The 16,668-nt window shown below is 46.8% G+C and overlaps 1 protein-coding gene across 1 annotated transcript; it reads right to left on the minus strand.

Moving 5' to 3' along the window:
- Positions 1–12,290: 12,290 nt before the first annotated feature.
- LOC121171320 (UV excision repair protein RAD23 homolog A-like) lies at positions 12,291–13,043 on the minus strand. The gene has a single exon (XM_041002975.1). The coding sequence runs from the start codon at positions 13,041–13,043 to the stop codon at positions 12,291–12,293; it is 753 nt and encodes a 250-aa protein (XP_040858909.1).
- Positions 13,044–16,668: the final 3,625 nt, after the last annotated feature.

Consider the following 16,668-nt stretch of genomic DNA (forward strand, 5'->3'; position numbering starts at 1 on the left):
GCCTGTTTTTGTATCAACAGTGTTCAAAAGTGCTGAGGGCATATGCTGGTCTTTCTCCAGTCTTCCCTCCGCAGTGTTTTTCCACCCTTCTCTGCCCTGCTCTGACCCTCATGGCATGCATCCTGTTGGGGGTTACTGCTTTTTAGCTTCTAGTTGGGTTGGACCATGGGAGTGCAAGACTAAAGGGCAGGAGAGAAGGGTCAGGGTGTTTATTCCATTATTATCAGCATTTCTCAGTGCCCTTCATCCCCTATTTAGCCTAGGTCATGGCCATAGTTGCCTCCCTGTCACTACAGCTTCACTTGCCGCCGTCTGTAGCTCTAGCTGTTAGCTGGAATCTCTCTAAAAGAGTGATTGCTTGTTTGTTTGATTCATTTATTTGAAAAGCAGAATGACAGAGAGAGGGAGAGACAGATCTTCTGAACCAAAACTTCAGTGAGGGATTCCCATGTGCCACAGTGCCGGCTCCTCAGCTATGAGTTCTCTTTTCGATTTTTAAAGATTTTTTTATTTGAGAGGCAAAGTTACAGTTTGGAAGAGAAAGAAAGAGAGAGAGAGAGAGAATAAATCAGTCTTCTATCTGCTGGTTCACTCGCAAAATAGACACACCCAAATGGACACATCTGCTAGTGCTGGGCCAGGCCAGATCAGAAGTCAGGTGTTTCTTCTGGGTCTTCCACATGAGTGCAGGGTCCTCAGCTGCTTTTCCAGGCACGTGTGGAGAGACCAGGACTCGAACCAAGGTCTGTGTGGGATGCTGGTGCTACAGGAGGCAGCCCAATGTACTAGACTGCAACCCCTACCCAGTTGTTACGTTTAAGCAACATTACTTTCCCCAAGTAGTGGCTAGTTTTGGGGTGCTTTAGCACCCATTGATGGTTCTTTTAAGTCACACTGTGGAAAATATTTCCTCCTTTTAAAGTGTATTCAAAAAGCCTCGCTAAGTTTGTCATGTATTTTTTTTGCAAGTTTATTATTATTATTATTCTTAATTACATTGCATTATGTAACACAGTTTCATAGGCTCTGGGATTCCCCCAACCCCTCCCCATACCCTCCTCCCATGGTGGATTCCTCCACCTTGTTGCAGTATTACAGTTCAAATTCAGTCAAGGTTCTTTCATTGCAAGCATATACCAAGCATAGAGTCCAGCATCTTATTATCCGGATAAATTCAACGGTTTCTTGGGGAGACCATCTCTGGTCTGAAGGCAGAGCTGGCAAAATATCATCCTGATCAATTAAAAGCCCCAACATAACATCATCAATTTACAATATTGTGGAATTAATTGACATAGTATGGAGTAACCAATATGTTAAAAAAATGCAAGTTCTTAACCACATCCTGTGACTACTTCATTGGCATTTCAATTTTAGTTTATATGCAACTGGCTTCTATCCACCTTAAAATGGCTATAGGGTACTATTCAGCTGTCTTGTGTCTATTTTCATTTTAGTATTAGCAGTTTATAGTGTTGAAGCATAATTTTACTGAACTTGGTAGATTTTAGGATAGTCTAAACTGGCTTATAACTCTAACAAGGCGTATGTCAGCAGTTGAGGTGCAGAACAGTTTTAGGAGGGGTGTGCAGAGAAATCTTCAATACCTTAGTGAGGAGTAACTAATTTTTGTGTCCTACTTAGTAAGGTGTGTGTGAGTCCACGCTGACCATTTCCTGTCTGGTTCTAAGATTTCCATGTTGTTCTCTGTCTATCTAGTCTAATTTTGGGGGGGAGGGCGGGGGGCCTCCGGAGTGACCCTGATGGTCACTGCAAGAGAGGGTAGGGATCCAAAGTTGGAACTAAGTAAGGACCAGAGAAAGCTCCTCTCCCCAGTCCCGAAGGAAGTTTACTGTTCTGTTTCTGTGGACTGCTCAGGGCTCCTGGTTGTTGTTCTGATGACCTTGGATCCTGTGAGGAACGATTTGGGCTTCTTCCATCCCATGTGGGAGATCCAAATGGTGGTGGCCTCCAAAGGCACTCCAATTCCCTGTGGTCTCCTTGGCAGTTGGGATGTAGAAACCAACATGCACCCCTATGTTCATAGCAGCACAATCAATAATTACAAAAACTTGGAAGAAATCAAAATGCCCATCAACAGAAGATTGGATAAGAAAACTATGGTTCATTTACTCCATGGAATACTACTCAGCTATTAAAAAAAAAACAACAACAACGAAATGCAGTTCTTTGTGGCCAAATGGGCCCAACTGGAAACCATTATGCTAAGGGAAATGAGTGTCATGTATTTCTTATCACAGTTGAAGCTGATCGATGGTGAGCTGTCACAATGCAACCTACAATGAATATGGTGGCAGCAAGATTTTGTAGCTGTAGCCATATTCTATGTTGTATTTTTTTTTAATTTAAACTTAGCAGTTTTTTTGCTTGAGTACATTCCAGGTATTTCAGAGCTGAGGTTGTAAACATGGTGTGCATGCGCAGTGAGTGTCCCAGCCTAAATTTGCTGAGTTGGAAAAGAATGTTCAAAGGAGAAATTGTGACCTGTTATCGGTCACGAGAATCTTCGCATGAGGGTGAAAGTTCTTTAGAACAGTTTGAGTGGGTAAATCTGGGCATGACTAAGCTGGCTATCATCATTAATTGCTTTCACATTTGCAATAAAGATTTGCAGCTAACAGCTAACAGCTCTTATCTATCAGTGTAGAATACTGTGTCCGGAGAAATCCTTCCAGTTTAGATTTGTGGCAGATTAAGAAAAAAGAATTAAAATTTTTTTCCCAGGAGAGAAGCAAAAGCTGAAAGCATGATTGCTGCAGTTCAAAGTGTCAGTGTTCTAGGCAGGGCTATCAGAGACAGGGCAGTTATTTATGGGTAGGAAACAGATCCTGTGTAAGCGGCAGAGTTGTCAGGCTTTGCCTATGCTCATGACCACTTAAGTATGATTTGAGGATGCGAGGGTCTGGAAAGGCTTGATTATTATCTCTGGATAATTTACTTAGTGTATAATGGGAGTTTTGTCAGGATGCAGAGAACAGACCTAGTATGGGAGCTGTGCAATAAAACCATATTTTTTATAACCAGAAGCTCATTCATTGAGATCAGTTTGAAGAATTCAGGGAAATCCAAGATCTTTTTAAAGGTTTTTTGTTTTGCTTTGCTTTGTTTTTTTGTTTTTTTGTTTTGTTTTGTTTTTTTGTTTTTTGAAAGGCAGAGGAGGGAGAGCGATTGAGATTGAGATTTCATCTGCTTGTTCACTTCATAGTTGAGAGCAATGGCTGGGACTGGGCCAGGATGAAGCCAGGAGCCTGGAACTCCATCCGGGATCCCCATGCGGAAGGTAGGGGACTGAGCACTTGGGCCATTTTCTGCTGTTTTCACAGTTGGATTCCAGGGAGCTGAATGGGAAATAGAGCAGGGGGGACTTGAAACAATGCCTACATGGGATGCCAAGGTCACATGCAGTAATTTAATCCACTGTACCACAACACGGGCAACAAAGCTACAATCTTTTATAAAAAATATGTTTATTTTTGTTGGAAAGTTAAATTTACAGAGAAGGAGAGACAGAGCCGTCTGCTGATTCACTCCTCAAGTGGCCGCAATGGTCAGAGCTGAGCTGATTCGAAGCCAGGAGCCAAGAGTTTCTTCCGGGGCTCCCATGCAGGTGTAGAGTCTCAAGATTTTGGGTCATCCTTGACTGCTTTCGCAGGCCATAAGCAGTGAGCCGGATAGGAAGTGGAGCAGCGGGGATATGAACCGGTGCCCATGTGGGATCTTGGCACATGCAAGATGAGGACTTTAGCCGCTAGGCTACCACACTGGGCCCAGCCTATAATCATAAACATGAAAAATTTTACATCTTTGTTTTCACTGGATTTTAACTGAAATGAGCATTTCTTTTAATTATGAATGTAAGTAATCAATGTCTACAATGTTAAGAATACCAGTGATTTTCTCATCAACAAAACCCACAGACATTTGTCATACAGCAGTGTTTCAGATAACTTGAAAAATCCGTTGTGATCATCATAATACTTTAAAATTTGTCATGAAGCTAGACCCTGTTATTTAAACGCACTAATAAGAATCACATCTATTATTGTATTATGAAGTTTTTTAGTACTTTCATTATTCTGTTTTGTGTAATTTGTTTCCTTTTGTAATCTTAAATCTTTGTACTCATTTAGAAACATTTTCTAGACTGCTGAAGGGCGTGTGGCACAAGAATCTTTTAAAATAATTGCTTTGACTATACTATTTTTTTAATATAGTGGAAATCAGTGGGGAGACGGGAAATCCCTGAGTCTATGGAACTTTATCATAAAATAAAAGATAATCTGCTTTGGATTCCCAGCCATGACTCAGGAGTCATTGGATTTTTTACTCTGTTGCCTTTTTATCCCAATGATTCACTTCAGTCATTATCCTTTGGATGGTCACAATAGATGTTTAGCCCAGGAAGGAGTAATTTCCTTGAAAAGGACTCCTAGGAACACTGTCCCCAGGCATAGAGGAATTCATACTCTATTAATTTTTCAATAATCTGTTTGAAAATCTCATTTGCCCACAATTCAGGAACAAAGAACAAAACTGACAAATCTGGGCCCAGCACTATGGTTCAATGGCTAAATCTTCGTATGGGCACCAGTTCATGTCTCAGCTACTTCACTTCCCATCCAGCTCCCTGCTTGCGGCCTGTGAAGGCAACAGAGGATGGCCCAAGGCCTTGGGACCCTGCATCCACATGGGAGACCCAGAAGAAGCTCCAGGCTCCTGACTTTGGATCAGCTCAGCTCCAACCACTGCAGCTGGTTGGGGAGTGAACCATTCAGATGGAAGATCTTCCTCTCTGTATATCTACCTTTCCAATAAAAATAAATAAGTCTTTAAAACAAATCTGCCGGGCCCGGCGCAGTGGCGCAAGTGGTTAAGGTCCTCGCCTTGCACGCCCGGGATCCCATATGGGCACCGGTTCCAATCCCGGCAGCCCTGCTTCCCTTCCAGCTCCCTGCCTGTGGCCCGGGAAGGCAGTCGAGGACGGCCCAAAGCTTTGGGAACCTGCACCCGCGTGGGAGACCCAGAAGAGGCTCCTGGCTTGAGATCGGCATAGCATCGGCCATTGCGCTGACTTGGGGAGTGAATCATTGGATGGAAGATCTTCCTCTCTGTCTCTCCTCTCTGTATATCTGCCTTTCCAATAAAAAATAATAAAAATAAATCTTTAAAAAAAAAAACAAATCTGCCGAATTTAAGAGACCAATACCCATCATGGTGTAGGAGGCTAAGCCTCTACCAGTGTTGTCCATTCCACATGGGTACTGTTTGGTGTCCTGGCTGTTTCACTTCCTATCCAGCTCTCTGCTTGTGACCTGAGAAAGCAGTGGAGGATGGCTCACATTCTTGGGCCTCTGCCAACCACACAGGGAAGCTGGAAAATCTCGTGGCTCCTCGCTTCAGATCAGCTCAGCTTTGGCCATTGAGGCCATTAGGGGAATGAAGCAGAGGATGGAAGATCTTTCTCTCTGTCCTCCCTTTTCTTTGTAATTCTGCCTGCCAAATAAAATATTTTAAAAAGCCTGGAAATAGTTGTTTATTTACCAATACCTGCTGTCCCAGCAGAAATAGCAAGTAGCACATTTAAAATTTTTTCTGCCCTATTATCTTTGGATTACATGAGGTTACTACTGCAGTTATTTATCCAGCTGTTCCAACAGGATCCTTTCCACTTTGAGCTCTTACTAAGCACTTCAATTATGTACTCACTTCTTCTTTGCCGTTTCTAATGTAACAGACCACAATATACCATCCCAACATATGCCTCTTTGGCATAAGGATTATTTTGAGTAATAGCTGCCATTGCAGAACTTCTGAAAAGAAGTTCCCTTTTTGGAAGGGAAATTGCTATGTATAAAGAAAATCTCTAATTCTTTTGTTTCTTGTTTCTTGTTGTATATGTTTGTTGCTGTGGGATGGGGAACTGCTACCCGATGTCATCACAGGGTCCCTATTATGGAACATTTTCTTTTTTCTTTTTTTTTTTAAAGATTTATTTTTATTATTTTTTCATTGGAAAGGCGGATATACAGAGAGGAGAGACAGAGAGGAAGATCTTCCGTCCAATGATTCACTCCCCAAGTGAGCGCAACGGGCCGATACTATGCCGATCTCAAGCCAGGAGCCTCTTCAGGGTCTCCCACGCGGGCGCAGGTTCCCAAAGCTTTGGGCCGTCCTTGACTGCTTTCCCAGGCCACAGGCAGGGAGCTGGAAGGGAAGCAGGGCTGCCGGGATTAGAACCGGCGCCCATATGGGATCCCGGGCGTGCAAGGCGAGGACCTTTAACCACTTGCGCCACTGCGCCGGGCCCTTTCTTTTTTTTTTTTTTTAAGATTTATTTTATTTTTATTGTAAAGTCAGATACACAGAGATGAGAGACAGAGAGGATGATCTTCCGTCCGATGATTCACTCCCCAAGCAGCCGCAATGGCTGGAGCTGAGCCAATCCGAAGCCAGGAGCCTCTTCCGGGCCTCCGAAGCAGGTGCAGGGTCCCAAGGCTTTGGGCTGTCCTCGACTGCTTTCCCAGGCCGCAAGCAGGGAGCTGGATGGGAAGCGGGGCTGCCGGGATTAGATCCCCATATGGGATCCCGGGCGTGCAGGGCGAGGACCTTAACCACTACACCATCGCACCGGGCCGGGCCCAATGGAGCATTTTCTTAGGGTTCTGCTCTTGTGGTTTCAGTAGTTCTGAGATGCTGCTGACATCACTGCTCCAAGGATGAGGAATTCCTTCCAAGGTCAATTGGCTGTCAGAGTCCACCTCAGAGTCTCCATTGACCCAGATATTTGCTGTCAAGGGTCACTGGGGTAGTTGATCAGTTTGTTCTGTCCTCCATCCCCAGCAAACCAATGCGTGTTTCAGCCCAACCCAGCCCTGCCCAACATGTGCTCAACCCTCACGAACCACAGGAGGAGCTGCAGCTTAGAGTGACCCCCAATAACTCTCACTGGAACATCTCCCCAGCTCTGGTTCCTGTGCCTGCCAACATTTGCAGTAGACTGGTCCAGTCTGCCCAAATTCTCATTTAGCTCTCGTATACATCATTGGGCATTGATGCATAACTCAACCCTACCAGCTCCACCCTCCAGTGCATACTCATGCCAGTGGGTGCCACAGTCTAGCCAGGCCTGCCTCCTGTCCTGGTTCTCTTGCTCTCCAGTGGGAGTTGTAACCCATCAGAGAGGAACCCACATTTTCCCCACTGGACCAACTCCCTGCCTTGGATATTGCATTCTCTAGGTGGTTTTGCAGTCTAGCTTGACAGGACTTGCCCCCAGTCACAGTACTTGCCAGCTGATGCTGCAACAAAGCCCAACCCACCTGCCCTTACTCTGGCTCATGCCTGTACCAGTGGATACAGTTACCCCAGCCTGGCTCTTCCCCTAACCCAGTTCACATGTAGGCCAACAGGTATTATAGCCCTGCCCAGCCTGGTCTGCCCCTAGTTCCAGCTCTCACGCTCGCTAGCATGAGCAGTGGCCCATAAATGTGACCTCACTGCTCCCCTACCAGGCTCGCCCCTGCCCCGGTCTCACATGTGATGGTGGGTGTTGTGACCCAGTCTGGCGTGGCCCGTCTCACCTTGTCATTTGCCAGTGGGTGCTGCAGCCTGGCTTGGCCCGGTCTGCTCCCATTCTAGCTTGTGCTGGCTAGAACGACCTGGCACAGTCAGCCCCCAGGCCTGGCCCTTATGTGAACTGGCTGCTGATGAGGCCAGACCCAGCCCATCCTGCACCCTGTCCTGGTTCTCAGATCTACCAGTGGGTGTTATAAACTGGTCCAGCCTGGCCCTCCCCCCATACCTGACTTCCACATATGCTGGCAGGTACTGTAACCTGGTCTGCTCTGGGCTGCGCCTTGCTTTGGTTCATGTGCTCACCTGCAGGGACTGTGCCCTGAATACGGAGTTCCGCAAGCTCCTCTATTGGGTCTCTTTTCAGTGGCAGATCTTGCACATACCGGTGGGTCCTTGGCCTGGCCTAACTTAGTCCACCTCGTATCCTGGCAGGACAGCAGGCTTACGTAACTGGGCCATACCCAATTTAGTTCTTAATGTTGAGTGTTACAGCGCAGCCACATCTAGTCCATTCCCTGCCACAGCTCTTGTGTGGCCCAGTGAGTGGAAACCTAGCCCAGCCTGTTCTACACCTACTCTGACTCTCATGAGTACCAGTGGCTTCTAGAGTCTAGCCCAGTCATGCATGCCCCAGACCCTGTCCATGCCCATGCTGAGGTTCACTGCAGCTGCATCCAGGCCAGACCACCACCCCTGTTCCAGCTCTTGTGCTCACCAGTGGGAACCATAACCTAGCTGGAGCTTCCCCTTAATTCCCCAAACAGGCCTGTTCCCAACCTAAGATCTTGCACATTTCAGTGGATGCTGTGACCCAGCTCTGCATAATTAATTCCCTGTCCTGACCTTTGCCATCAGCTGCTGCAGTCTGGCCTGACGTGGCCTGCCCCCAGTCCCTACTCTCGCTGGCAAGTGCTATAGCCTGGCACTGCCCAGTCTACTCCCATTCCTGGCTCATGCAAGCCAACAGGTGTGAGAGCGTAGCCCGGCATGCTCCTCGTTCCAGCCTGGCTCCTGCACTTACCAGTGAACTAAGGCTGGCCTGGCCCTGCTCAGTCTACTCCCTTCCAAAACCACCACACACACTTGTGGACAAATGGAGCTATCCTGCCCTGTCTGACCAACAACCAGGCCTGAATCACATGCTCAGCAGTGGGAGCTCTGGCCCACTGGTGGAGTTTCCCAGGTTTCCCTACCAGACCCACCCCCAGACTCAGATCTTGCTCGTGCCAGCCGGTGCTAGGCCATTATGAGTCATAGGATACCCCTCCATCCTGTATATGTATGAGTGATGGATATTGTGGCCTGGCCTGCCCATACCATGTTCTTGGGTGTGTCTGCAGATGCTACAATGTACACCAACTCAGCATGTACACAACTCTACCTATGAGTGTCCAGGGATTCCATGGTCATGCCTAGCTCAGCCTGTCACAACCCCCAGCTCCAAGCAAACCAGCTAAAGTTGTAGATCATAGGGGTGGGCCCATATACTCCCACAGAATCTGCCCCCGTACTCAGTTTTCTTGCATGCTGGTTAATGCCATGGCCCAGCCTAACATTACCATCCCCTGTTTCGACAGTCATTGGTGAGTACTGTGATGTAGCCCTGTCAGGTAGGCCCGCTGCCCTAGCTTTAGTGTGCACTGGTGAGGGGTATTCAGCATTGGTCAGTACTGAGCTAACTACGCCAGCTCTGCTATGCTGCTTGGGCCTGAACCTTAAAAGGTTGTTATGTTCCCCCCTCAAGATCCCACCACCAGGTGGCACAGGTGTCATTGGTGCCTGGTGAAGCCCTTGGGCCACCCGGCCTGAACCCTGCTGCCTGAGAGCCTACCCCTGGGGCTAGCTGGCCCCCTCTGGTTCTGAGTACCCAGCAGGCCGATGGGCTCAGGCCTTCAGACCCAAGCCCTTCCCCTAAACAAACTGATCCACCTGGCTCCGAGCACATGAAGAGCCAATTGGTTCTAGCCTCCAGACCTAAGCCGCATGCATGGACCAGCTGAACCACCTATCTCCAAGTTCTGGCTGATGGGCCCCGGGCCACCGAGCCTGAGTCATGCCACCTGGGAACCCACCCCCGGGGCTAGCTGTTCCCTTGGACTCTGATCAGCCAGCAGGCCAATGGGTTCAGCAAAAATCTCTATTTCTAAGTGTGTCTTTCTCTATTTACCAGGGATAAAAGGATGGCTAGATCACTAGAAGCTGATCAATGAGAAGATTCTAATGTGTGTGACAAACCTTGTATTTGTTCACTGTGATGTCCTGGACATATCCCCAAAAGCAGTCTGTTCAAGTGGCCGCGCAGCCAGAACTGAGCTGATCTGAACATCCAGGAGCTAGGAGCTTCTCCCATGGCAGGTGCCTCTACTGCTTTCCCAGGCCACAAGCAGGGAGCTGGATGGGAAGCAGGGCCACTGGAAGAGGAACCGGTGCCCATATGGGATCCTGGCACATGCAAGGCAAGGACTTTAGCCACTAGGCTACCGTGCCAGACCCTGTTCTTGCCTTTTTAAGCATGGGCACCAATGTGGCTTAAGAAAGTGGTAAGGTTTAGTTAAAAGGTGGGGTCACAGACACACATGGGACACATCAAAAAGAGAGTGAGCTAGAAAGGGAAATATGGTGGAAAGAGACTTGTCTACCTGTCTTGTGCATCTATAAGAAGAGAGAGAGAGAGAGAGAGAGAGAGAGAGCCTCTTCCTTGCCAGACTTCTTGTGAACTTGGAAAGTAGAAAGGGAAGTAGCTACCTGTTATTGCCCTCACATCCAGTGTGAGGGGAAGTACTTCCTGTGTTATTTAGGGAGATGGAAAGTGTGGCTTCCAACTTCTGAAGCTAAACTAGCTAACTACCTGCATCGTATCAGAGGAGGTATAAAATACAACAGCAGTCTCTAAGTAACATGAGCTACGATTTTTCCCTTGCCTCAAGAAGGAAGGTAGAGGCAATAATTCCAAATTATTTTAGGCTATCTGCTTCCTGGCACATCAGGTCTGTCAACATTCTTTTTTTTTTTTTAAGATTTATTTATTTTTATTGCAAAGTCAGATATACAGAGAGGAGAGAGACAGAGAGGAAGATCTTCTGCCCATTCATCCACTCCCCAAGTAACCGCAACGGCCAGAGCTGCGCTGATCCAAAGCCAGGAACCAGGAACCTCTTCTGGGTCTCCCACGCTGGTGCAGGGTCCCAAAGCTTTGGGCTATCCTCGACTGCCCTCCCAGGCCACAAGCAGGGAGCTGGATGGGAAGTGGAGCTGCCGGGATTAGAACCGGCACCCATATGGGATGCTGGCACATTCAAGGCAAGGACGTTAGCTGCTAGGCCATGCCGCCGGGCCCAAGTCTGTCAACATTCTTTAGTGCTCTTTTGACCGACTCTTTCCCTCTTTTGTTCTCTTTGTATTTTTTTTAACTTCTCACCTATTCTGTTTTTTGCTTTAGTTTGCCTCTAGATGAAGAAATGGAAATATTTCCATTGAGTTTTTAAATGTTGCCTTCTAATGGAAGCTTGAGGAAATTGGCTATGTGTAGGGGTTAGTTTTTTAAGGACTATTTATTTATTTATGTATTTACAAGACAGGGTTACAGAGAGGGGAGGTTGAGATCTTCTTCCCACTGGCTTATTAGCTAAATGGTTGCAAAAGCCAGACTCTAGCCGGGAACTCAGAACTCCACCTGAGTCTCCCTCTTGGGTGACAGGAACTCAGGCTTCCATGGCCTTCCCAGGTGCAATAGCAAGGATCTATGTTGAAAGTGGAGCAGCCAAGACTCAAATCAGCACTCATGTGGGATGCCAGTGTTGCATGTGATGGCTTAGCCTGCTGTACCACAATGTTAGCTGCAACATATGTGTCCTTGCATGAGTTCCTAAACACCATTTTCTAATTTATTTAATCTACAGTTTGTCAGGTGAGTGCCGTCTGTGGAGCCTAGGGAGCCGTTTGCCTTCCTTTCTCTTGGATGCAGGAACTTTAGATGTTTTTTTTTGAGCAGGATTTTATTTTATATATTTAGTTTTTAAAAAATGTATTGACTTCAAAACCTTTGTCAGGGACATATTTCTGGGGCGGGGGTGGCCTTGGCCTCCAGAGCTGATGTTATCCCTTCCTCAGGCTGGTGGCCAAGGCCAAGGCCAAACTGAGGGTGGATGGGGGGACTTGGGCCTCTCTGGGCTGACTCCAGATGGGAAGAGTTCAGCTGCTCTAGTGGAACAGCAAAGTTGGGGCTCTGGCTTCCACTAATTCTAGAAGAGAGCAGGGCAGGGGGGTCCTAGGGGATCTTCAGAGGGTGGCGAAGCAAGCAGCCACCTCTCCATCTGGCTGCAGGGAACTGGGAGAGAACCCATGAGGGAACCATCTGCTTTCGCTGGTCCTGCCAGCAACTCCATGCAGCTTGGGCAATGGAACAGGATGTGGACAGATCTTGCATGGGGTAATGGCGGGGAGCTGGGCATTTGCTTTTTTTATTCGAAATAAACACAACTATACATATGCATTGTTTCATTTATTGAAGTTCCCACAGGTGGGAAAACCGGGAAATGGGGTGTCAGGGGAAAAACGGCGTGGTGTCAGTGGTGGGCCGCAGTGGTGGCCTCTGGGCTTCACTTTGGCTTGCATGTAAACACGGCTGATGACATGATGACTGCCGAGGCCAGGCGATGGTTGGCCTGATCTCATCTCCTCCTGAATTGCTGTTGTTAACTGTCCTCAAAACTCTGGTTCAGGAGAAGATTGGCAGCTAGATTTTCATTCTTTTCACATGCAATGTAGGCCTCGATCGCGACGCTCTCAGTGAAGCCCAGAGCCTGCAGCCTTTCGATAACTTCTTTCTCCTGTTTTGTCACTTCGATGTAGTTGATTTGTGTTGTTTCTTCGCATGTATCCTCCATGTCCTCTTCCGTTTCTGAGAGATCTGCCAGCTCCCTGTGGGGTTCAGTGATGTTTTGAATGTAGGGCTCATGCTGGCTGTTCTCCTCAGAATTCTCCTGATCAAGCTGCTGGAAGATGGTGGGCAGCAGTTCCCGGTTCTGCTGAAGCCCCTGCCGCAGATTTTGGAGCTGGTGGTGGTTGCGCCTCCGCTCCAGAGGGATGACTCTGAATGCCTCTGCCGCCGAGGTCTGTTGGCACGGCTGGACCTCTTGGATGGAAATACGATCCAGCTCTGAGTTCTCAGGAATTCCGGTGACCAGATATTCTACGGCACGGTGCGGATTGTTGTAGCTGGCGTCAAGGGCGGCTATGACCAGTTCTTTTTCATAGCCCATAGACATGAGTTCCGAGATGATGGTATCGTACTGCGGGCCGGTCACCAGGGTGGAGGCAGCATCTTCCTCATGCCGGTTGTTACTTGAAGAGCTCGCTGCGCATGGCCAGTATTGTGAGGATGTCGAGCAGTCTGACGACTCTGACGAGTTGTTGCTGTCTCTGCGATTTTGTGAGGACTGAGACATGCTGGTGGTGTTGCCTGGTGCGAAAGATGGAAAACTTTTCACAGAGGTGCGAGCGGCAGCGGCCGAGGCTTCTGGCGGTAGTGGGAAACTGGCTGGACTGGGCCTTGGTCACCATGACGACAACAAAGTCTATGTAACAGTCGCCAACTGGGACGTCATCAGTCAGGGCCCAGCTGGTCTAGATGAGTTTCTGTCTAGCCAGGGACAAATGCGGTAGTAAACATCACTGCCCTTCTTGGCTGTTAGCTTCTGCTTTAGCACTTTTACTGCCTCTTCAGGCTCCTTTATGATCTTGAGTAGTTTTACCGTGATGGGAGCCGCCATGCTCCCCCTGCCTCACCCCCAACTCCCCCGGCGGCCATTTTAGCTCTTAGCACTGCCTGTATCAGAAATTGAATTTCTCATTATTATACTTTGTTCTTGCCAAAAATCTGATTGTTGTGCTGTTGCTGACATTTTTAAATGACATTTCTAAATGTCCTAAAAGCCTTATTGCACACCCAATGATGTTATTACGTAGCTGATGATACAGTGAATAAAACCATAGTAATTATCCCTTCCACAAGATTATTCAAATTTTATCACTAATCATTAAGCAGCTCCCCAAGCAATTCTTCTGTTTAAAAAAAATATTTGTATTTGAGGGTGAGGCAAACAGAGAGACAGAGAAGGGGAGAGAGAGAGAATCAGAGAGAGTGAATGGGTGTACATCCGTTTGCTGGTTTACTTCCCAAATAGCCACAATGGGTAGGTCTGGGCCATATTAAAGCCAGGATCCTGGAAGTCCATCCTGGGCTTCCTCATGGGTGACAGGGGTCCAAGCACTGAAACCATCATCTCCTACCTCCCCAGGTACATTAGCAAGGAGCTGGATGGGAAGTGGACCAACTGGGACTTGAACCAGTACTCATGTGGAATGCAGGCCTTATAGGTGATGGCTTAACCTACTGTGCCGCAATGCTGGCTTCCAAACAATTCTTAAAAATATTGTGGAGGGGTCCGGCACAGTAGCCTAGTGTTTAAGGTCCTTGCCTTGCGCTTGCCAGGATCCCATATGGGTGTTGGTTCTAATCCCAGCAGCACCACTTCCCATCTAGCTCCCTGCTTGTGACCTGGGAAAGCAATGGAAGACAGCCCAACTCCTTGGGACCATGCACCCATGTGGGAGACCCAGAAGAGCTCCTGGCTTTGGATTGGCGCAGCTCTGGCTGTTGTACCCGCTTGGGGAGTGAATCAGTCAACAGAATATTGGGAAGTGAATCAGCGAATGGAAGATCTTCCTCTGTTCCTCTCTTCCTCTCTGTATCTGCCTTTCCAATAAAAATAAATAATTCTTTTAAAAAGTATTGTAGGGGCCATTCTTGCAGTATAGTCAGCTAAGGTTCAATTTTTTAACACCAGCTCCTGTATAGGTACTGTTTGAGTCTCCACTACTGCACTTCCCATCCCGCTCACTACCAAGGAACCTGGGAAAGCAGCAGTTGATGACCCAAGTCCTTGGGTCTCTGCACTCAGGTGAGAGACCCAGATGGAGTTCCAGTCTCCTGCACATTTCTGGCCCCTACAATTTATTTATTTATTTTGTAAGTCAGAGAGGAGGAAAGATGGAGAAAGAGAAGAAAGATTTTTCCTTCTGGCTCACTCCTCAAATGTCTGCAGTCTTCTTATTTAAAAGGTTGTATTCCACCAAGAAGACATAAGGCAATAAAATTTATATGTAAAAAGTAAGAAAACACAGGTAATGATGTTCATTTTTTAAGACTTATTTTGATTTTTATTGGAAATTCAGATATACAGAGAGGAGGACAGACAAAGAAGAGCTTTCATCCATTGATTCACTCCCTAAGCAGCTGCAAAGGCTGGAGCTGAGTCAATCTGAAGCCAGGAGCCAGGAGCTCTTCCAGGTCTCCCATGCGAGTGCAGGGTCCCAAGGCTTTGGGCTGTCCTCGACTGCTTTCCCAGGCTGCAAGCAGGGGATTGGATGGGAAACGGGGCCACCAGGATTAGAACCAGTGCCCATATGGGATCCCAGCACATGCAAGGCGAGGACTTTAGCTGTTTGGCTGCTGCAATAGGCCCAATCTTCATTTTATTTTTTAAGATTTTTTTTTTTTTAAGGCAGAGCAATTGAGCACGGGCATGTGAAATAAAGAGATCTTTCATCTTCTGTTTCACTCCCAAAATAGCTACAGTGTTTGGAGCTGGGCCTATCTGAAGTAGGGAACCTAGAACTCCATACTCATTTCCTACATAGATGACAGGGGCCCAAGTAAGTGGGCCATCTTACACTTATTTTCCAATCACATTAGCAGGGAGCTGTATTGAAAGTGGAGCAGCTAGGACTTGAATTGGTACTTCCATTTGGTATGTTTGTTTATATCAGTTTAACTTTCTGCACCACAGTGCAATCCCCTATAAACTTAATTTTTCAGTGGCTTAAATATTTTAATATATTAAGGATGAATTTTTACAGCTATGTGAAAAGAGGACAGCTGATTTATTTCTCACCATAATTTGGAGTTGAGGTGAAAAAAACTGAGAACTAAGACATTTCTTTATAATATACAAGTGCCTTTTCTTTACATTCCTTTGAGTGTATATATCATACTCGTGCAAGGCAATGAGACTAAGAAAGTGTGTCATAAATCAAATTAACTGATAAGCATTTCTCCCCTCAAGAATTATTGTTCTCTGAATAGAAGAATATTATTGAGATGCCAGTTAGGATACCTGTTTCCTACATTGGAGTGTCTGGGTTCAATACCTCATTCCAGGTCCTGACTCCAGCTTTGTGATGATGTAGAGATGGGGAAACAGTCTTGATGATTCTAGTCATCAAGTTCTTCCCATGGATGTAGAAGACCTGGACTGAATTAACATTGCCCAACCTTTGGTTCCTGGCTCAGCCCAGGGCTGTTTGCAGGCATCTGGGGAGTGAACCAACACATTGGAGTTCTCTCTCACCCTCTTTGTTTGCTTTCCATTTCTCTGCCTTTCTGAATAAATTAATATATTAAACATCTCAAAAATTATTTTTCTGGAGCTTGCATGGTGGCATTGCATGTTAATCTTGTACCCTGTGGTGTGGCATCCCCCTATTGGCTCCAGTTTGTGTCCCAGCTGTTCCAGTTGTGATCTAGCTCCTTGCTTGTGGTCTGGGTAAACAGTGGAGGATGGAGCAAGTCCTTGGGACCCTGCACCCACGTGGGAGACCTGAAAGAGCTCCTGGCCATATGGGGACTGAGCCAGAAGATGGCTGGCCATTTCTCTGTTTTGCCTTCTCTCTATAAAAGCTGCCTTTCATAAACTAAAAATAATTGTTTTCTATGACTATAAAAAATATAGTAAAAATATTTCTGTGTTTTTAAGTACCTTACTGTGGATTTTTCTCTAAAATATTTGTGTAAGCCATAAAACCATTACCTTCTGGCTGTACACTGAGTGAGCAACACTGGGACTAGCCAGCTGATGTTAAAGAGATAGCTTTAAGTGTGGCTCTTCCTGCCACAGCTTATGCTACTGGGTGTAGTCTCCTGCCAGAACACCCTTGAATTTTCCTGTTGATGGTTTTTTTGGGTCAAGTGACATTATAGCAAAGTCCTCTTGATAGCTCAGTAAATGAAAT

The sequence above is a fragment of the Ochotona curzoniae genome, unplaced genomic scaffold (assembly GCF_017591425.1).
Source record: "Ochotona curzoniae isolate NIBS_2020 unplaced genomic scaffold, NIBS_Ocur_1.0 contig_1274, whole genome shotgun sequence".
Taxonomy (NCBI): domain Eukaryota; kingdom Metazoa; phylum Chordata; class Mammalia; order Lagomorpha; family Ochotonidae; genus Ochotona; species Ochotona curzoniae.

Excerpts from the sequence above, each read along its gene's own strand:
- LOC121171320 (XM_041002975.1), bottom strand. The coding sequence starts at position 13,043 with ATGTCTCAGTCCTCACAAAATCGCAGAGACAGCAACAACTCGTCAGAG.